The sequence below is a fragment of the Telopea speciosissima genome, chromosome 8 (assembly GCF_018873765.1).
Source record: "Telopea speciosissima isolate NSW1024214 ecotype Mountain lineage chromosome 8, Tspe_v1, whole genome shotgun sequence".
NCBI lineage: Eukaryota > Viridiplantae > Streptophyta > Magnoliopsida > Proteales > Proteaceae > Telopea > Telopea speciosissima.
Window position 1 is genome coordinate 16,548,587 of NC_057923.1, and position 23,232 is coordinate 16,571,818.

Below are 23,232 nucleotides of genomic sequence, written 5' to 3' on the forward strand. Positions count from 1 at the left end.
ATATTGGCCACCGTCCAAGATCCTACTGTACTTGGCGACGATGGTATAGGGTCCATCTTCTTTCTTGAACAAGATCCTACAGTTACTACTCTCTTTGCCATTGATTAACCTGAAGATATCTCTTTTGAACCCAAGTCCGAGGAATTTGAATTCCTCTACTAGCTTATCCCTTTTCATGATTAATCTTATCTCCAAATCCCCATCAGAATCCAAATCTTCCGTACTCTTTCTATCTGCCATAAAGGTTTAGGTTCTTCCTTGCCTGATAAAGACATTTTGATTGGTTTCGATATGTTCCATTCTCTCCGATGGCCTTCAACAGGTCTTAATTATAAACAAAAAAAAAAACACATTTTCTACCATGGACTTGTTTCTAATCTTTTTTTGCATGTGAACTGTTCGAGCTCTTCAAAAATCAATTAATTAAGAATTCTTATGCAGATTCCCACACAGAGTTCCTTTCTAAATATGCCCATCCTCTTTGGCAGAATCCAGAATTCTTCATCCATCTTCCGTTCAAGAAGAATGAAAATGGTGAACCCTCTAATTCTCTAAATGCTAATCATTCTGGAATGAATCCTGAGCACTTGAGTCTTGCTGCCCAAGAACTGCAACAGCTTCTACAACAGGGATTAATTAAGCCCATTTAGTAGATTATAAGTATGCTCTGTGGTTGCGGCATAGTTGGATCTTCCACATCAGGACTTAATCTTCTTTGACGGACATTTTTCTCTGGCAAAATAGCATTTCGGGTGCCTTCTTTCTATAATTACAAACTGGAGTTTTGGGGGGGTTGCCTTCATCCTCTGCTAGAGTTTTCAAATCATTCACTTCAAGAGGAATCCTGTGTATAGGACTACTAAAATTGGTAATCCTCAAGGAGCGGGTTCTCTTGTTAACATAAAGTATGAACTTCATAGTATTTGTGAGATTTATGGTGAAATCTTTCACATGAGTAATTATCCATGATCGCTTCTATGCATCAGCAAACCCTAGCTCCACAAACAGACCACTGGTGAGTAAAGCTCAATCCACTTCTCATATTACAGATTCCCAAACACAACCCCCCCCCCTACCACCCTGGGTGTGCAGCTGGTCCATCTGCCGCAAAGTATCAGCCAGAGGGGTCTCTTGCAGATCCTATATCTACATGCTTCTCCAGGCTCTCTTCTATAGCCAAAGAAGATAAAGAAGAGTAATTTCAACAAGAACGCAAGATCTAGTGAGGCAGTTCACGCCATCTCCATTCCCTGATTGTCTCAAGAATCCAGTACAGAGTCTCAAGCCTTTTCACAAGGATGGGAACTACATAAATGAAACCCCCAACACCACTAACACGGTTGAGTGATATAGACAACACTTCCCCACCTTCCAAATCTTCTAAAGCTGCTATCATGGTACATCAGCCTGCCCAAGTTAACAGTTATTTTAAAATCCAAGAACTCTATAGCATTTAAATTTATCAGAAAGAAGATCGATTCTGGGATTTAAAGCAGAAAAAATGAAGAATAGAAGGACAACCTGCAGCAGAGGGCAATAAACAAATATTCGGTGAAAGCCATAGCTTGCAGCAATTCTCACCAAATGAACGATACAATTCCACCTCAAGGCAAAAGGCCTTGACCCTAAGAGACAAGCACACTAAATTCTTTTTCAGGCAAGATACCGATACAATTTCCTGTCTATTTTGTCCCTCTCCAAGAACTCACGCTCAATGAGGGACTCGATCCGTTTCTTTATTACAACAGGGTTGGGCAGGAACCGTGACTGCAACTGTTTTGTGACTTCAGCGACAATGTTGTTGTGATCCAGGACCCTCCTTGACTTCATGATCCTAACAATCGCAGCCTCAATCTGGGGCTTCCGGTCCTCCTCCACTCTCTGCCGGGTCTCTTGCTTTTCTGGCTCTGACTCCTTCTGTGCAACCACTGTGCCTATCTTCACCTTGTAAAACTTGCTAGTGAACTTGTCATTGAAGAAAAAGGCATCATCCTCAGCAATATCCTTGCTCATGGGTTCCTTCCTAAGAACATTCTTCCCCTTTACACAGGCCAATGACTGCAAGCACCTCTTCAAGTCTGAGGCCGGTATCTCCGTAGCCTGTTCAATCTCCTTGTAGCTCAGGCAGTCAGCATTGTTGAACAGCATGAGTATACACATCTGGTATGTGGACACATTCAGCTCATGCTTCTGCCCCTTCCCAAAGGTTGCTTTCAGATCAGCTGTGCCCATGTTTGTTTGCCAAGACAATCTCCGTCCAGTATGCGTTCCTAGATAATACGCCCGGAACTTTTCACACACTCCCAGAATCTCAGCTGGCAGATTGCACGTAGAGCTTGGTTGAGTTGGCCATGACCCTGTTGTGAGGACCTGGACAGCTAGTGTAGGACTGTCCCCGGTATCAGCAGCCTGGCTAGCATTGAACCCTTGCATTGTATCCTGAGACGTCTTCATGTCTGTAAACATGCCTTCCAATTTGGAAGTGAACTGATAACCACACTCTGTCTTCAGCTTAACTATGAGACTTCTCTCTGCATCATCCGAAACAGTTTTGCCTGAAAGAAGCCGCTTTGCCAAGTGTTGCTTGTAGTACTTCTCAAAAACATCCTTTTCTTGCAGGTAGCGGAAGAGCATCATCACCTTGTCCAGGACAATCTCTACGTCCTCTTCACTGACACCTTTCAGGCCTTTACGAAGCTTATCATCCACAAACAAGGAAATAAATTCCGGAGACCGAGCGTTCAAATTAATGAAGTACTCAAAGGAGGAATTTAAAGCATTCTGAAATGTCTTGTCATTGTTGAAGGCCAAGCTGATAATCTTATCATGCTTATCTTTTTCATCCAAGAGCCGCTGGACAAAGTCCACAGGATCCCTTAACCTCTCAGGATCAGTAACCAACTGCTTACCAGTTTCCCGAATATGACCAGTCATCACATCTCTTATTGTAGAGAGTCCATCGGTTACCCGGCGGAACAAGTTGTACATCCTTCCCAGGTCTTCATACTTATCATCCACTAGCATGCTCACCAAGCCTGAGTTCTCCATATGGACTAGCCTCTGCATGTGGTTTGCAATCATCTCCCTCTCCACCACATTAGTTATCTTGGCTTCACTCTTTGCATCCAAGTAGTGGGAGACTCTCTCCATCTCTTCATTTAGACGTCTCTCAGCTTTCTTCAGGTAATCCCCACAATCACAGCATTCAATGAACTGCTGAGACTCAACACTGTAGAAATTGGCAGATACCTCAAGGAAAGGCTTCTCGAAGTCTTCTTGGTAAACAGATGAACCCAAATCCATAAGCATCTTGATTATATTCCTCATCAACCCCCGGTTTATAACTTCACCAGTCCGTTCTCTGTGCACAAGTTCAAGTAGTGTATTGAGAAGCCTTGTCTGGATCTTGCTAAAGTGGATAATATTGTCCCTCCACAAGTTCAAACCCAGCTCATGGACAGGCGTTTTATGAGTAACGGGAATGAAAGTCCTGTCCATATACATTAGTATGTCTCGGATCATCTGCAATGCCTTGTTATGGTCTGTCCATTTCCTATTCAGCTCTTCCAGAAACAAAGCTCCCTGAGCAGCTTCTATGGATTTCGATATCTCTTTTAGATGCATAGTCATTGTTGTCACAAGTCCTGAGTACAGCTTGTCTCCAAATTTGTGCAACACCATATTGTAAGCATTCCTGAGTCCAAAGTGGTTGGCGTTCAGGAGAAAAAAAAAATCTCAAATGCAAAAGAGAGAAATATTTTGCAGATAAAGTAGCATATTCACAAACAACCATCTAAGCAACCATGCCCAAATACGTCTAGATTCTTCGCCTAGTTAACCAAAATGGTTCCTCACCATGTACAACAAAAAAAAGAGAGAGACAAATGGCAAAGAAATACAAAATGAAATTTAAAATTAAAAATAAATTTCCAGTAAATATTTTTCCGTTGAGAAAAATGGAACCCACTTTGTCATTTACACAGATCTCCACCAAACAGTATACTTAAAACCATTAGCAGTATCATGGTAACAGCTTGTATCACCATTTCATCTCTTGCTTTGTCATTGCTAGCTACACATTGAACAAGCACATCTGAGGGTAGGCCCTCCAATATATATTTATTTTTAATGCTGAAAGATGGTTGTTAAGGTGAAAATGGAGGCAATATCCAATTTATTCCAAGCCTTGACCATTCGATGTAAACAAAATCATTCAGACAAATGATTATACAGTTGGATCAGAGTCTACAAATCTGCTGGATCTGTCTGTACATGTAATTTTGGAATGTAAAGGACAAAGCATCTAAGCCCCAATCCCACAGGTTAGAATCTACAAGTCTCCTGTCCTAGTGTAATTTTGGCTTGTCAAGGACATGCACAGGTAAACTTGACATGCGCAGGATGAAGCATCTAAGCCTGGGTGATGTATTCGTAGTCATATTAGGGATCTGTTAAGAAGATGTAAGAAACATACCAAATGGAAGCCCAGAGCTGCAAGCAACACTCTGAGATTTGGGTATATACCACAATGATAATCATACAAAGCAAACTTTCTTGTCTTGAAAAATCTAAGAAAATGGTTATTTTTACCTTGAAAAAGCTAAGAAAATGGTTAATATACAAGGCATACTGCATTGGTAACAGACAATGAAATAAAAGATGTAAAAATAAATTAAGAAATGAAGATTAGTCACAGTACTTTTTTCAACAAAAAACACATAATATCGATAAAAAAAGTTGTACGACACATATTCTACCACTTCGTTGAAACATGAAACTGTTGCAAACTACAAATCACATCAGTCAACACTTTAAATGCACTGCCGTGAACAATACTTTAAAACAAGGCTGCAAATTAAACAATCAAGAGGCAGCAAAGTTTGATGTGCAGAGGGAGGGAGTTTTGCCTTCTTCCCCAAAAGCACAACTGTTTCTTGATTATACAGATTCAACAAAAAGATCTAACAAACTGATAAACTCCTATTCAATAAAGAGATAAGACTCCGTAAGGGAGATGGAAAATTTTTATCCAGCAGCAACAACCAATGGATTGTTGCCCATAAAGTGCAAACTTTCGATGGACAGCAACGTAAAAATAGATAAAATAATAAAAAGGGAAACAAGATGCAAACCCAAGGTTTTTCCGGGGTTTGCAACAATGAGGCCACTTCTGCTGGCAACGACATTCAGGAAACACTTGCCCTCTGATAAAAGAGATTGAACTGATTGCCAGATGACCCACTCTGTATACAAAGAGGCACATCCTATCCAAGTCAACCTCTCACTCTCCTTTACAAAAGAAAGAAAAGCCTCCAGTCTGTGAGACAACCTTTTCTGTAATATAAATACCCACAAAGGTTTTGATGCAGATACTTGACTGGAGCGATTGGACCTGTTGGGATTCCTAGACCACGAGGAACCGGGTTCTTGGTTCAGTAGGATATTTTGGGAGGTTTATTTTATTTGAGATAATATTATGTAACCTTCTATTTTATTGTGCTTTATTTTGGGCAGATTACATAGGAGACAGTTTTCCTATTTCAAGTTTCATAGTTGCTTTAATTCTTAAGTTAGTTTCTATTTTATAGGAGCTTTATTTATTTATATGGTTAATGGTTGTAACCTCACTTCTACAGAGAGATTGAATGAATTAATGAATTGGTTGAGTTTGCCGTGGTGTTGCTTGGGCCTGCTGGCCGAACATGCTCTCTTTCTCTCTCTTATCTCTCCCCTTCCATCAATCTGATTTCTTCCCTACAACGCAGTTGCTTCCTTTATCTCAGATCTAATAATAAATTTGTCAATTATTGGGCCTGCTTCCATCTGAGATCTATAATCTGGATTTTCTGATTGCACTAATCGGTATCAGAGCTGAACCTGGCCATGGATACCTATGTTTTTAAGACCAGAGTTTGTTTGCCCCAACAGAAACATTGCTATTTTACTCATAGATAATGGGCAGTGTGACCATTTTATTTCGCGGTCTGCGGTGGAAATGTTATCAAAGACCAACGAGATCATCATTGAATCTGAGGATGATGCCTTCGTCAAATTCGCAATTCCCCAATATTGTTATGATGCTTATTGTGAAGTGTTTGATTCTTCAAAGTGCATTATTATAATGAGTTGAGAGTGGTTGGAAGCATGGAGGGGCATCATTTATTATGATGAAAATTTGTACACCTTACAGCACTCTCACATGCGCCAGATATTTGTTCTTGAAGGATTGATTGACGAAGCATCCTCAGAACCAAAGGAGTGCACCAACAGTACAGCCAAAGGAAGAGCCGAAAGAGTAAACACACAAGGAAGACTGCTCTGATGTGGCACAACAATAATGGCAAAGGAAGACGAGATGATTAATATGGGTGGAGCAACAATAGACTCTATTGCAATGATTGATGTTCTACATATTGAGTTTGTTATTCCCCAACCATTTCAAGATGAGGACATGCCTTCCATGTTTCATCTTCTGAATATGGTTCTTGATACAAATGCGGAGCAGGAGGCATTCTCCTGTGCTCTTCCATTACTGCCCTTCTACAAAACTTGAGGGCGAGTTTTTCTCAACACCAGGGGAATTGATGCAAATACTTGACGGACCAGTTTTACTTGGTAAGATTCCTACACCACAAGGAACCGATTCCAAACCTGGTTGTTGGTTTAGTATGATGTTTAGAGAGGCTTATTTTTTTTGGGATAATATTATATAATCTTTTATTTTATGGTGTTTTATTTTGAGTAGATAATTAGTTTCTATTTTATAGCAGTCTTTATTTATATATATGGTTGTAACCTCACTACTACAGAAAGATTGAATGAATTAAAGAATTGGTTCAGTTTGTCGTGGTGTTGTGTGGTCTTACTGGCCAAACGTGTTTGCTTTCTCTTATCTCTCTCCTTCTTTCCCTCTCCTTCCATTGATCTGATTTCTTCCCTTAACAACACAGTTGCTTCCTTTATCTCAGATCTGATCATGAAGCCTGCTTGCATCTGAGATCCATAAACTGGAATTTCATATTGCATTAGGTTTTCAATGCCAGCCTATATAGAAAGAGATGCAAAAGTAAATCACTGTTAAAAAGGGTTTAAAAGTACGAACATTTGAACAATTTTTAAACACAAGCTGCGAGTGATAACAGTCAAGCATACAACAATGGGTAGGGTAAGGTAGATAATGGCTTTACCCTCACTCTTTAAGCGATGTAGATGATATTCACCTTTATCTTATAGGGATGGGCAAGGATTGCTCCAACAACAACAACAACTAAGCCTTATCCCAGCTAAATGGGGTCGGCTACATGGATCCTTGCAAATTGAAGTAAGAGAAAAGAAGAAATGAAGACATGAGAGATGACTGATGAGAAGTATGAAAAAGAGAAATGAAAGTAAGAGGAAACGAGTCCAACCCAGGAAGTAAGGGAAATCTCAGCTATATGGGGTTGGCAACATAGATATTTGCCCTCCAATAGGCTCTATCCATGGATTTGCTCTTACCTCTACCTTATATGGCAAGGATAAAAATTCCAATCATACAGCAGATAAACGGGTAACGCAGGTAAAGCATCAAGGGAATAAAATTGCGGAAAGCACAATTCCGATAAATAAGGAATTTGGGGCTTCTATTAGACTTCAGACCTTTAGGCTATATGTATTTAGGTTGGGGAAATGAGCCATGGGTAGGTTAGATGGGATGTATATGCTCTGTGCCTTGTGTGGGTGCGCACATGTGTGCGAGTAAGATTACCTAATTATTCCTAACTAGACAGGTACAAAGGGAGGGTACAACCCCGTTACCCTTAGCTTTACTCTCCCCACTTTTTAACGGGGTAAGAAATTCTTTAGGCTCCATCCGGTTGCAAGGGAAATAAAGGGAAAGAAGTGAAATCAAATCAATACTAAAGTGGAAACTTTTGTAATCATTACCCCACATAATTGTGTAACTAACTCCAAATATTCCAATATGGTTATTGAATTTTACTAAGCAATCAAATTCCTTTGGTTTGAAAATTAATAAGATATTACATTTAAAAATATAATTACCAAAAATTGTAAGAGTTTTAAGTAGATTACACAATCATAATTACAAAACTTTCCTTTTTCTTTTCAAACCTGATTTCACTCACCTTCCCTTCCCTTTACTTGCAACCAGACAGAGCCTTAATCGTACCCTCCAAACAAGTGACAGTTACTGTGAGTAAACAGACACCCATTGCCACCCTCAGCGAGAAGCAACTAAGTATCCTAGCGGTTAAACTTTGACTGAAGCTCCACAGGCGATCCACGCCACCAGCATAGATTGGATATTCAGAGATTATGAAGGCAGCATCAGCACTCTAGCAGGAGGATTCAATATGAACCGCCACAACCACTTGGTAACTTTACCAAGTTGAATTTTGACGGAAGCTCCATACGCAATCCAAGCTGCCAGCATAGATAGGGCAAGCATTCACAGATCATCAAGTTAGCATTATTGTCAGGTTCTACCGAGAAGTGTAATTCCATCACAGCTGAACTAAAGGCAGTGATCAAGATCTTAGAGGAATCCTCTTCCAATGGGAGGTTGAACATGAGGGTTGAGTGACGCAGCTTTACTTATAAAGCAGTTGAACTCGAATATGGAAGGGCTTTGAAGATACATGCATCTAATAAGATTCCAATTACTGAATGGAGAGATTTCATTTTAATGGTGGCTAAGATCAGCTAATGGTGTGGCTGATGGTTAGGCAAAGGCCAAAATAAAGATGCACAAACCATATATTTGGGGCCTCTCCAATCTAGCAAATCTCCTTGTTGTGTTTGTTTTGGTGTTCATGTGGTTTGGGTTTCAGATTACCTAATTGTTGTTATTTTACTCTATATAATATTCCACCTTTTTAAATAAAATTAATAAAAGGGAGGGGGGGGGGGGGAAGAACACAAATACGAAAGAAGCGCACATTGACTAATGGGGGGCAGGGAACAGGAATAAAAAAAAAGGTAGCTATTTTTTTGATAAGTAATGAACATATTGTTGTAGGGCTGAAAAGTAAGGAGTACCTCCTTTCTGAAACTTATCCATCATGATGCTAAGTCACCTCAACAATCCCATGGGCAGCAAAATCAATGATTATTAACTCCAACAGATGCACATGATACCTTGGAATGAAGACTCTATGACCATATGCAATCACATAATTCACATCAATTACATGATATACTATTCCCAACTATTATTTGCATTCAAGGTTTCATTTTCAGCTTCTTAAATTCACTAAGAATGGACAGAGACCAACTGCTTTGTCTATCTACAGAACCTTGAAGTAATTAGTCATCCATGCCAAAAGAGAACCATAGCAGCATCTTTTTCTTCTTTTCTTTTTTTTTTTGTTGGGGGGGGGGGGGGTGAGGGGGAAATAATTGTCGTCCATCTTGAGCAGACAACAAGGCGTAACATAGACTGATTGGCTTAAGCCACACTTCAGAAGAAGTTTTTTTTTTTTCAAAACATAAAGGCATATAAAGATTTATTGGAAGAAAAAAAAGACGAACAAAAGCAGGAATAAGACACTGTAGAGGTAAACTTAAATCACACATATACAATTAGATAAGCAATTAAAAAATAGAAATGCCAGATAATTTGTAAAGAATGTACTTCTATCAAGAAATCAAAAGAAAGCATCACTTCCATCACCCATCACATGAAAAAAACATAAAATTCACAACTACTAAAATGCATATCCACCAACACCCCCCCCCCCTCTTTCTGGGGAGAGAATAATGATAAATGTTAAACCCAATAGTAGGAGAAAGATATATTTGAATCCTGGCTACCTAAAAAAATGGAAGGTAGGAGAAAGAAATACAGATAACAAGACTCATCTAGGGTAAGGAGACCATAAACATTTGAACACAAAAACATCTTCTAAAGGCCAGGATCAAGCAACAGTAAAAGCCCCAATATATATAAATGTCCTCACTGCTCACTTTGTGAGGACAGAATCCAGGAGGAGAAAGAGATGATTTTATCAAAGGGAGGAAAAAGAGTTATGAGAGAGAGAGAGAGAGAGAGAGCATTGATAACAAGAAAGACCTAGACTATGAAGACCATAAAAAGTTGAGCACAAAACCCTTTGCGGAAGGCCAGAATCAAGCAACAGGAAAAGCCCAGTCAATGTAAAAGTCCTAGCTGGTCCTTACTTCATGAGTGCACACTAGCAAGTCACAAATTCAAGTGTTCAATGGAATAAGATAATCCAAGAAGAGGATAAAAGGAAAAGGACCTCAGAATGAATGGGACAGACCTCAAAGGACCATTACTTAGGTTAGAAAACCATATAAAATGGTGGAATCACCCTCAAAGATCATATGCTTCTAATTACAGAAGGATTTCAAGTCAATGTTCACTAGCCATTATAAAATGCAAACTTATACATAAGGTTCAAAAACTTAATGCATCGAGAACCACCCATTACCTCTACAAAAAGTACACATGCATATGTAACTAAAATTATGGAGTGGAATCTAGCTCCAAAAAGCCAATTTCCCTCCCAGTTCTGTTGACTAATCCGCCACATGGCAGTGTCTGTTAGCACTCAAATTTTGTGGACACGTTGACTATGTCATTATCAAACCATGTGTTGACATTCAGGCCAATTCAACATCATCATGAGAAACAATAATGCTCTGAAATAGAATGAAACAGTCCACTCTATTACAAGAACAGGAACAGTTGAAAAAATGTGGGGAAGATCCCAATACAAGGTGTCATACAGTGGATAGGGTCATCAGATTCGACATGCGGCCTATCTAGAGATTCCCCATCTATCCAATAGTCAATATGACCAAATCACCAAGAAGTGGCTGAAATAGGCCATTGGATAATTGTCTATAGGACTCTTAATAATTGAAGATCAGGGTTTCCAGGATGAAGAAAGCTCATCTATATTCCAAGTAAGTACCCTTTTCCACTCTCCACTGGCTCTTCCAACTAGGACGAATCTAATAATAAAATTCAACATCAAAGATAAAAGAATTATTTCAACCAGGGTTTCACTGACAATTGAATAAAAAGTCAACTGTGTTCAAGGTCCCTTATTTGTGATGGTTTATGTTGAGGAAAGGATGCCATAAGTACAATCCTGATTATTAATGGCTTTTATGTTTTGGTGATCACGTTTCTATCTGTATCCATTTACAACTATGGTGGTTGATTGAGTGGCCAACCGGTTCTAAGTAGAGCGGTTAACCGGTGAGAATCCTAGCAGTCTACTGGTTCATGATCTGCTGATTATCACCTATGGACTTAAAATGGAAAACTTAAGATAAATGGTTCATAATGTAGACTGACTAAGTCAAAATAGACCTAAATGGTTGACATCTATCATGAACCTGGACTTGGCCCTTTTGGTAATTTGAATGGACCTTATATTGATTCACATGGCATGGTATGAGAACCAACTGGAAAATATGTCCAAGAGATGTGATTTAAAAGTGAAAAAAAAAATCCATTTACAACTATGGTGGTTGATTGAGCAGCCAATCGGTTCTGAGTAAAGCGGTTAACCGGTGAGAATCCTAGTAGTCTACTGGTACATGATCCGCTGGTTATCGAGAGCACTCTTGATCAGACGGACGATCAATTCGGTTGACCGGTTCATTAACCGGTGGAAGTTTGAGAGGTGTTCTTTGCAGTCTACAAGGTCATGGCAGATGGACTTTGTACAGTAGTCAACCGAAGTTCAAAAAAAATAGATCCGTTAGAACATATAACAGCTAGCTTTTTTTTAGTTGGAATTGGGTCTATAAATAGTGAAATAGTCTGAGTTTCAAAAAGGATTTTGGGAAAATTGTGTGGAAAATCTGTTGGGTTAAAACGTGAAAAAATCCATCACTTATGTGCTTCAACTTGCAAACTTAATAAGCTATTGAGCAAAGAGGTTGAGAGCTACAACTTGCAAATCAAGTCAGCCATTGAACATGAGCCACTGAGCAAAGGGGATCAACATATGTGCTACAACTTGCATATCTACCTGTAAAAGAGGTGACTGGTGTTTTGGCCCTTCCAACCATCATGAATCACTTTTTATTGATTGTGTGGTAAAAGGTATTGACGCCCTGAACCTTGCTGAGGTGTTTCTCCTACCTTACAAGGAGAGCATGGTTGATCTAGGAGAGATCATTGTGGTTGAGTGTTTCTCTTACCCTGCAAGGAGAGTGTGGTTGATCTCAGGTAAATCATTGTGGTTGAGTGTTTCTCCTACCCTACAAGGAGATTGGTTTTGTGGAATTCCAAGCCGGTGAGAGGGCATTGGGAGTTGGCGTAGGACGGTATTAAGGTAATGTTGAACCACTATAAATCTATGTGTTCACTTTCTCTTTTTTCTGTATCTCCTCTATTTATTTTATTGTGTATTTGTTTTACTAACAAACTGTTGGTGTTTGAGATAGTGCGAATCGAAAGTAAAATGAGCTAAGATTCAGCATTAACCCAATTCAACCCCCTCTTGGGTAGTCTACACGGTCCTACAAATGGTATCAGAGCGGGTTCTCTTCAAAAGGACTTACAAATTTGAAGAATAATGGCAACCGGATTTTGTCTACTGGAAGGAGCTTCAGCAACTCGTCCTCCTCTGTTCAATGGCCCATTGTATAGTTTCTAGAAACAAATGATAAAAATATATTTGCAAGCTACCAACCCATAGGTGTGGGATATTGTCGAGAGTGGTTTTGCGATCCCTTCAAGGTTAACAAGGCTTAGTGGACAACAAAGTAGAGAAAGGTTGGACATCACAATTCCAAGGCAACGAACATTCTATATTTTGCTCTTGGACCAAATGAATACAACCGTGTGCATATTTGCAAAACTGCCAAGGAAATCTGGAAATGCCTTGAGCTTGAGTTTGTTCACAAAGGAATTAGCCATGTCAAAAAATCAAAGATAAATCTCCTTACACATTCCTATGAATTATTTAAAATGCATGATAATGAGACCATAAGTGAGATGTATGCTAGACTCACTAAGAGTGTTAATGAGTTAGCTTCCTTGGGAAGAACATATAAATCATGTGATCTAGCCCATAAGATTCTTAGACCTTGACTAAGGAACATATAAATTATGTGTTAAGGTTATATACGTGTTGAACCTTTGATCCCATGGGTTTTCTATGTAATAATCCATTTTTATGGGCCTAAAATATGGGTAATTAGGTTGCATACGAGATTAGTTGTTTTACTTCCATACTTGGTTTTATTTTGGTGTTTTTGTTCATAAATTGAACCAGTTCAACCAATGGTTCAATTTAAGTGACTTTAGTAGTTTCCTTTTAAGTGTTTAGTGGGGCTGTACTAGGACTCTGTTTTGAGTGTATTTCAGTTTCCTAGTCAGTTTAATTTACCTAATAGGTTAAGGATTGGATTAGGCCTTTCCTTTTTAGTATAAGAGTCTATTTTTGAGTCTTTTATATAAGGTTGTAAGGGGGGCAACTATTGGACACGAATTTTGATATTAATGAAAAGCTTTTTCTGCTCTTCATCTCCATTGAATATTTTGCCTTGTGTTTGATCAAGACTGGTGGGATTGGTTTTTGATCCAATCGACACCTTGTGGTGTGAAGTCCGGGTGGTTCATAGATGGGATTGGTGTTTGATCCAATCGACACCTAGCGGTGTGAAACCCGGGTGGTTCATAGATGGGATTGGTGTTTGATCCAATCGACACCTTGCGGTGTGAAGCCCGGGTGATTCTCTTCAAGTTCTACTTTCTAGTTTCAGTCAAAGATTCAATTTTTATTCAAGTTCCTCCATCAACAAGCTGCTGTCAATAATTTTCTGTCATTACAAGTAAGCTGGAAGCATCCCCATCCCCATCCTTCTATATACCCAAACCTTGGTTTCCCCTTTTTGTTTTCAATTTTCTCAAGACCTAAACATCACCCAGCCATAACCATCCATCAATTCTGTCCCATTTTTGGATCGAACCATCCCCTCACCTACTGGGAAACTCGATCCAAACCTGGTCCTCATCTGACCATCCTAAACCCTGGATTCCATCGTCCTCCTTTTCAAAAACCCAATACCCTAAACCTAACCTTCACTGATAGACTTCCCTACATCAACTTGACCTAACCCTATGTCCCATCAAACGCTAATCCTAATGTAACAATTTTCACCCATTTTGACCTAGCCGGATTACCTAGTTCATAGTAGATCCTGGTTATTGGTTTCTAGTTGGTCTCCTACCAATCGAGGACTACATTAATAAATCATGCTCCTAAGATTTCATCATCAAACAATGATAAAGAAGCTTTATTGGCCAGAAAATTAAAAAATTTCTGAGAATGAATAGATCTAATAATTCTGGCCAAGGTCCCCAAATTAAGAAAAATGTTCAATGCTTTAGATGTGATAAATTTGTACATGTGTCTGAGGACTGTCCTACAAGAAAAGGGCACAAAGATGAGAAAGATGAAAAGCTTAAAAAGAAGAAGAGAAGAGCCTTCATAGTCACCACATAGGATGACCTGGAAGCAAGCGAGTCAGATGATGATAACTCAAGTGAGGAGTATCAAATGGCATTCTAAGGAATTATGGAACCTCAAAGAGAAGATGAGGTGAGAATGAAAATTCTGAGCTTGATATTACTTATAAAATATTATCCAATGCTTATGATGAATTGTTCTCAGAATATGAGAAAATCATTGAGAAAAACAAAGGTCTAAAAGGATCATATTTGTATTGGAAAATGATAATGAGTCCCTGAAGGTCAATGAGTCCTTGAACTTGAAAATGGAAGATTTGAAATCTTTACTTGAGAAATTTGAAAAAGGAACCAAGACCCTAGATGATATGGTGGATCAAGAAAAATTTGCTCCTAAGACTTTTTGGATTGGATACACGGATAAGCCTAAAACACCATGGATAAAAGCTCAAGTTAAGCCGTATATTACCTGTTATGGTTGTGGCAAAAAGGGGCATATTAAAGCTCAATATCCTTTAAAAACTAACTGGCAAGGACCCAAAGTGAAATGGGTACCAAAAGGCCAAGCTTGTTCCTTTGCTAGAAATTTTACAGGTTCCTCGAGCAAAAAGAGGAAATTAACCAAAACAGAATTAGAAGCCTCAAACAAACAATATGAAGCAAAGGTTAGATGTTATGGTTAGCCGCAAATGTTCAAGGTATCTAAGCCCAAACTCCCATGGTGTGTATAAAAATGGTCGTATTAAAATGAATGGGCACTTATGGGAAAGAGTTGGTGTTGGGAATTCATCCCACTCCAATTGAGCTTAAAAGCTCATTTGAGCATGGCTCTAAAGTGAGCATGATCACAGTATGCAAGATAAGATGATTGTACAGCATCAAGAGACATTTGATTTGATTGAAAACCTTGCACCTAATGCATCAATGGCCTATAGTGAAATCAAAGAGCAAATATCAAAGCTCAAAGATCTCTCAAACAAAATATCTCAAGTCAAAACTGATCTTTCTAATGGAAAGAATGTCTCTGAGGAAATTTGAAAAAGAAGAAAAGAATTGATGTCCTCATAGAACAGCTGAAAGATGTAAAAGCTGATTTGACACAACTTGCAACCAAAGAAAGGGAACTTTTTCTGTTGAGAAAAGAAAACCATGTGAAGGTTAACAGTCTAATTTATCATCTTTCAGCAGTTAAAAAGGCCTAGCTGATTAGCTTCTTAAAAGTAGCTGTCAAAACTTAAGTAGATCTCAGAATGGATCTTTCAATCTTTAGTTATGATTTGTAATACTTTATATTTAAGAATTATTTGGGCAAAAAGTCATTGTGCCAAATTATTACTATTCAAATGGATTGATATTCTTGAAATATTTTGCTCAGTGTGAGATTTGATTCATGAGTATTGTTTGGCTGTAGGAATATTGCATATTATATGGATGATTTATTTGATATTCCTATATAAGTACTGATGGGTTTTGTGCTATTGGTGTTAGGATTTGTGCATGGATGTAGTTGATGTAGATCGAAGCATGAAGAAGACGACAGAATTTTTTTTTTTTTAAATTTACTGGTCACATGAACAGTACCACGACTTATTGCTCACGTGAATAGCGTTGTGGGGCTCAATATCGACAGCTGGCTTGGATGAAGATGGTGCCAATATTTGTTAGGATACTATCTATTAGTTTCTATTTTCTTGCATTGTTATTGAGTCAATAGCTAGAGTTTCTATTTTTATGTTAGTTTCCCTTTTTCAGTTTTATTGGCAGCAAAGCAATCTCCCCCAAGGTTCTAAATCTCAGGTTTCGACCAGCCCGAAACCGAGATATGGACGAAACCTGGTATTTTTTCCCAGCCAACTCGAGACTGTGGTTTCGAGGCCCAAAAATGGTTTTCTAGGTCTGATTTTTTGTAAACAGCCTATTTTTTACATTCTAAACACAATGCACGAACTATTTTCACAACAACAACCAAAAAAAAAAAAAAACACTCAAAATGGTACTCGTGGTTATTGACCCAAGTTTACAAGTGTACGTTGAAGGATACACTAAATCTGGTATTATAAATACTTAGTTCACATAAAGTTGAAGTACAAGAACACTGAATAATACATGTTATCCAAATAAAACATTAAGGTGCTCAACAGTCAACACTCGCTTAATTTCATGCGGAGTTTCTTGGTGGGTCCAATCCACGAGCTACGTACCGCTGAATATTTCAAAGTTGTTCCTCTAAATGTACTACATATGTATCCCATGAGATGCTTTGGGCCCAATTGTTCTGATAGTCCATAACTACCCATCTATAAGCCCCATCATCAACTTGTATAAGATATCCCAACCAAGGGAAGGGCTCACCATGATGTATGTTGTAGATGCACCAAATGAAGTAAATATGCGAAGATATCCACCCTTTTTAGCCAAACTCCCATTCCCTGTGTCGAAACCACCGAGATCTCTAATGTTTTGATCGAAACTTACGAGAAATAGCATGTTTCGATCGAAACTTCCCATTTTTAAGCGCCGGTTTGGGTTGGTTCAACTGGTTTCGACCAGTGCCGGCCGAAACCAACCGAGATATGGTACTTTTTAAACTCCCACCTTAACTCGTCTCGGTTTCTTGCAAAACCGAGATATCTCGGTGGTTTCGGTTGGTTTCAACCGAGTTCTTTTTCCATGATCTCCCCACACTAGTGGGAGTTGCTAATTTTGTAACCATTGATGAGATGATTATAAATAAGTGTATGTGGCTGAGCAGAAAAGGGAGAGAGAATGAAGAAAAGAGAGTTATGGTTGAAGTTGTGAGAGACCGTGGGTGAGAGGCCCTGGACTGAGTCTGAGAGAATCCCCTATCCCCCCTTCCATATCCCCTTCTTCTTCTTCCTTATCCTTTAATGTTCTCCTTTCATATGTAAAGAGAAAACAGCAAGAAAAAAATTCAGTTACTCAATTTTATTCTTCCTTATTTTATGGATCCTGCTGCAATCGCTCTCCCACTGGTTCGAGGTCGAGCTTGCATTAGTGGTTGAATTATTTTATACTCCTATGTAAATCCAGTAGCTGTTTAGCGGCCTTAGGAATACTATGCATGAATGTGAATGAATTCCTTGCTATTCGTATATAAGTCCAGTAATAATATGGCCTTAAGAATTATGCTTAAATGTGATCTATATTACAATTCTTATGCAAGTCCAGATGTACCATGTGGCCTTAAGAATACTGCATTCAAATGGTGATTTATCTTGATATTCTCATGTAAGTCCAATTGTAAGGTCTTGTTTGTGGCATTAGGATGACTATGCATGATTGGTATATCTATGTCTCCTATGTAAGACCATTGATCATTGTGGCTTGGGGAGTACTATGCTTGAATCTGAGAATTATTTCATTCCCTCGTAAGACCAGCCTTATGGCAGCAGGAATGCCTTATATGAATGAATTAAAAATGTCCATTCCTACACAAGTCCATGTGTGGCCTTAGGAATCTCATTTTATATGGAGATATTTTTTATCCCTATGTAAGTCCATATGCGGCTTTAGACACTTCAATTAATGTGTGGTATACTAGCTGTGTCAACGTAAGACCTATTTTTTTGCATTAGAGTACTCAATCCTTGAGTGGATTTTGTTCTTTTGTAAGGCTAGCCGTGCGGCTTTAAGGTAGCTTATATATTGTGTATGCCTATCATGTTGCTGCTTATATAAGTCCATGCTCTTTTGAATTGGGCCTCCTTAATATAAATTGGGAACATATTTTGTTGGAACCTATGTAAGAACATGTGCTATGTGAATTACCTGTTCTTAATTTATATTATTTGATATTTGTGGTATTCACATATGTTGTCCGATGCCTATTGATGAGCCTAAATGAGAATCACTTTGAATGATTGATGCATCAATATGTTAATATGATGCTTGGCACTATTGGCCTTAATAGCCTAACACATGATTGGATTATCATCTTTTGCAACTATATAAGTCCATGTTTCTATTGGCTTTAGACATCATATATTTGAACAGGAATAATTGTGATGTTTATATAAGACCATTGTTTTGGCCAAGTAACACTGAACTTGAATGGTATATATATTGATGCCTATGTAAGTCCAGTTTCGGCATTTGAGTAGAGTATTGCCTCTCTATATAAGTCCACCATCTGCCTTAGTAATCCTATGCTTAAGTGGTAAAATCTTCAATTACTATGTAAGACCATTCCTATTTGAAACTCTTGTGTTGAGTTCTTGCTTGTCGCCTTAGACATCTTGTTTGGATTGGAATTAATGTGATGTCTATATAAGTGCATGGTCAGTAGTAAGAATATATTTCAAAGAGATATCATGTGCATATATGATATTCCTACATAAGCCCAATTTTGGTTATAGAAGTCATTATCTTTATATGGAAATTATCTTATTGGCTTGCTATGTAAGACCATTTGTGTGGCCTTTTGAGTTGTTTGCTTTTAATTGGTTTATTAATTGCACTCATTGTAAGACCATGCTTATGGGCATATTCTGGTTTTAATTGCTATATCCTCCCTGGTTTCCTTCTTTTTGTCAATGATAAACGGGGAGGAAAATTTTGTGGTTAAAAAAGCTACATTTAGTGAGAATATGATGTCGAACACACGTTCCAGCACAGGTGTAGCCACAGGAAAAGGCCCAAAAACCAGTCCAGAAACGCTGTGGGAGACAGCCTGGTCTTATGTAGCCTTGTTCTTGGTTAGTTCGATGAGCAAGAACCTGTCCAGGTTCATCTCCCCTATCCTCCATCATATTTTGTGGAAGATTATCTTCAGATTTAAATAGATTTTGAGCTCGCATATTTCCAGATTTGAAGAGGATTTCGTCCACATGTCAATCCAATATTCTGCCTACATAATAGGATTGACCAGCTTTCTTTTTGGGAAGTGATTGGCCATATTGATCAACCTTATTAGATATTTCCAGAATCAAACTATGATAAAGATTAGCCACTGTTCCACCTGTCTAAGTGAAAATATGTTTCAGATTTTGTTAAGCCCCATGGCCATTGCATGGAGAAGCCTTTGGAGGGTTATGACAGCTTGCAATGATCCTATAATTTAGGGAATTATAGTTTCTTATGTAGAGGTTTATTAGCAGTCCAATAATTCCTATTTTTAGGTCTCTTTGATTGTTTTTAATTAGGAAAAGTCTAATGCTGTAACCGATTTGAAGTTCATAAATAAAGGAAAAAACGGATGTACAGCCAAGTCCAGTTGGAGAAAAGAATGAGCTTGGTTAAAGCCATTAATGGCATAGTTGTAAATCCGAGATCTCAAAAAATTCGAGAAACTCAAGCTTCTAGAGACGAGTTTATAACCGAGGCATAAAACCTACACGGCTACACTAACTCAAATATCTCGATTGAAATTTGGCGAGATTTAGGTACTTTTGTACTGTCTCGCCAAAATGAAAAATGGTACATTGCACACTATAAAAAGGCACTAACTTGAGACAGACTTCAAAATTTCGAAGTACCTCGACAGAGAAGGGGGAAAACCTTGGTTCTTGACTTTTTGGCCACATCATTACTCAATCACTCAATACTACTGGGATACACTACTAGGAGTTGGGACATGGAAGACTAGGGCAGTAGGGCGTCTATGACTTATGTATTGTTTACTGTACTTGGGTTGGATGTCTATGTAATAAGCATTGTTCACACTTCACTGTACTTTGTAGTTTGTAGTAGAAACTTCAAGTATTTTAACTATTTCTTAAATAATTATTCAATATTATGTGTCTTCAGCCATTATTGCATAATTCACTTGTTTACTTGCCAATTATGTTTCAAAGCACTCATAATGTGCAGAATAGGCAATTTTACATTAAGGGTTCGACGTTTACTGCCAACCAAGGATGCAAATCCAAAACACCAAATTGGGTTCTTTTGTTTACAATTTGAAGATTTAAATATGTTTATTAAGCCTAAAACATGCTTCCCTTAAAGTTTCGGAGCCAATTGTGGCCATTTGCCCACCGAAACATCATACCAAAACAAAAACAAAATAAAAAAGCACAAACTCGCCGAGATCTCGGTGATCTCGACCTGGTTGAGACACCGAATAGAGATGAGTTTTTGAACCTTATTAATAGCTGTGAGAGACAGGTACAGTGAGAGGCCAGGGAGAGAGTGGGTTACTCGATCCAATCCTCTATCCTTCTTCTCTATTTTCTATTTTCTTCGTTGTTTCTATTCTGGTTTTTATCACCCTGCAAATCTGAGATCAACCGAGGTTCCAAACTACTGCTGGGATTCATTATTTCGATAGAAGATTTCATGCTACATTAGTTGCTTATTGAAGAAAGCCTCAAAATACCATGAGGATGCTTACTCTTCATTGAAGAGTTTACGATCCTCCTGCAGTATTGGTTGCAGCAGCCATGGGGGGACAGCAGATGGAGACTTTCCATTGAAGTCTGATTCAACATTTCTACCAAACTTGAGGACGATTTTTTTTTTTTTTTCAAGATAGGGAGAATTGATGTAGATCACAGGTTTCAGCACAGGTGTAACCACAGGAACAAGGCCCAAAAACCAGTCCAGAATCGCTGTGGGAGACAGCCTGGTTCTTGGTTCTTGGTTGGCAAGAACCTATCCAGGTTCATTCCCCCTATCCTCCATCATATTTTGTGGAAGATTATCTTCAGATTTAAATAGATTTTGAGCTAGCATATTTCCAGATTTGAAGAGGATATCGTCCAGCATGTCAAGCCAATATTCTATCTGCATAATAGGGGTCGACCAGCTTTCTTTTGGGAAATGATTGGCCATATCGACCAACCTTAGTTGAAGAGATATTTCCAGAATCAAACTCTGCTAAAGATTAGCCATCGTACAGCCTGTCTAAGAGAAAATGTTCTTCAAATTTTGATGGAGGGTCTATAAATAGTGAAATAGACTAAGTTTCAAAAAGGACTTCAGGCAAAATTGTGTGCAATCTCTGCCGCGGGTTAAAACATGAAAAAATCCACTGCCTATGTGCTTCAACTTGCAAATCTAATGAGCTATTGAGCAAAGAGGCTGAGAGCTACAACTTGCAAATCAAGTTAGCCATTGAGCATGAACCACTGAGCATAGGGGATCAACATATGTTCCTTTTTTTTTAGCAGAAGGGTGGAATTGGAGGTTGGATATTGGTGCAACGGTAAGGTTGCTCCAGTGTGACCAAGTGGTCACGGGTTCGAGTCTTTGGAAATAGCCTATTTGCGAAGCGGGAGTAAGGCTGCGTACAATATGACCCTCTCCAGACCCCACAGTGGTGGGAGCCTCGTGCACTGGGTACGCCCTTTTAGGAGAGGGGTGGAATTGCAAAGGAAATGTAGCTAACAAAAGACCACCCTGAGGCGACCAAAAGGATTATTTCACAGGATGCATGGGTTACTTGGTTCCAGTATTTCAACCAATACAGTTTAACAGTTCACAAGGTATAACAGCTTTCCATAATTATTAAGCTAAAACTTTAAGAATTTAAGAATCTAAGAAACTAATGTAACAAACGAAAACAGGAAGTCCAAATACAAACTAACAAAATGAAACAAACGCGGAAACAGTACCAAGAAAGGATTGAAATCCTATGCAGAAGTAAGCGAGCAAAATATTATCGAATGCAAACATCGTAATCCGAATGAAGTAATGATATAAGATTAAACAATCTAAGGCAATTGAAGAACTGCTGAAGCTTAATGCAAGGAGTCGAACCTATACAGCTCTTCAAAACTCAGCCCACTTGCGTTGTGATTGTATATCTCATGTATTGCATGCTCCAATATCTTCCATGTCTTCTCTGCGTACTTCGGATCCACCACCACCCGATGTTTGAATGCTTCTATCTGAAAATTCCTTTTTTTTTGAGCACTCATCTTTCCTTCTTAAAACAAAGGCCAGGCGCTGGAGAAACTAGTTTGTGCCACGAATCAGATTGCAGAAGCCGCCCCAAATCCTCAAACAAAAACCCTAAATCGTATAATATATATCACCAGGTAAACCAGAAAATGGATTTCTTTGCCGAACCACAGTTGAGAAAGTTTGAGATCGAAACTTGTAGCGAACAACACAGTTCCCGCCTCACATCAAACAGCAAACCAACCTCAGATCGAAAGGTTAAAAGATAAGACTAGATTAATTGCTGCGTCAACAATTATTCTCACTCCAACAGCGAATCTTTTGTAGGAATAATTCAATTACTGTTGTTCTTACGGCCTCAGACACCAAAACAAAGAATTCCAGCCTCGCAAGAAATTACCGACAACTGGATGAGACCTGAAAATATAGTTCTTCGCTGGATTTTTCTGAAGCAATCTTAAATTGATCCCAAAAGACTTCCTTCCAGTAATCACAAAAGGAGGAGGATGAACCACCTTAGCCCTTGGGTCGATGTCGAATCCAGCGTTACAGGCTTACAGCTCGAGGAGGAAATGTCAAGAATTCGATGGTTTTGGCTATGCCTGTGGGGTCAAAATGTAACCTGAGGAGACATGAATCGAAAAAACTGAAACACCGAAAGCGAAAGCGGGATTGGAGAAGAAAACCCTCGCTGTACTCACGGAGATTTCATCTAATAAAGTGTTTCAAATATATTTTCTGTTTCCTTCATCTACCTTTCATCTTTATCACCTCCAGTTTGCTGACCGTCCCAGTTCCCCAGTTCCTCTAACAAAGGGGGCTGAAATGACCTCTCTACCTATGCCCAAACACCCTGCCCGGGTGGGGTCCACCATCCCCCTATTAGAGGAACTGAGGAACTGGGCCGGTCA

The 23,232-nt window shown here is 38.8% G+C and overlaps 1 protein-coding gene across 1 annotated transcript; it reads right to left on the reverse strand.

Moving 5' to 3' along the window:
• Positions 1-1,407: 1,407 nt before the first annotated feature.
• Positions 1,408-22,873, reverse strand: LOC122671119 (cullin-3A). Its single transcript, XM_043868214.1, has 2 exons — positions 22,178-22,873; positions 1,408-3,694 (listed from the first exon to the last, which is right to left on the reverse strand). The coding sequence occupies exons 1-2, from the start codon at positions 22,336-22,338 to the stop codon at positions 1,654-1,656; spliced, it is 2,202 nt and encodes a 733-aa protein (XP_043724149.1). The 5' UTR covers positions 22,339-22,873; the 3' UTR covers positions 1,408-1,653.
• Positions 22,874-23,232: the final 359 nt, after the last annotated feature.

Coding starts and splice junctions, on each gene's coding strand:
- LOC122671119 (XM_043868214.1), bottom strand. CDS start 22,338: ATGAGTGCTCAAAAAAAAAGGAATTTTCAGATAGAAGCATTCAAACAT. Junction 3,695..22,177: donor AGTTTTGAAGAGCTGTATAG/GTTCGACTCCTT, acceptor CTTTGGACTCAG/GAATGCTTACAATATGGTGT.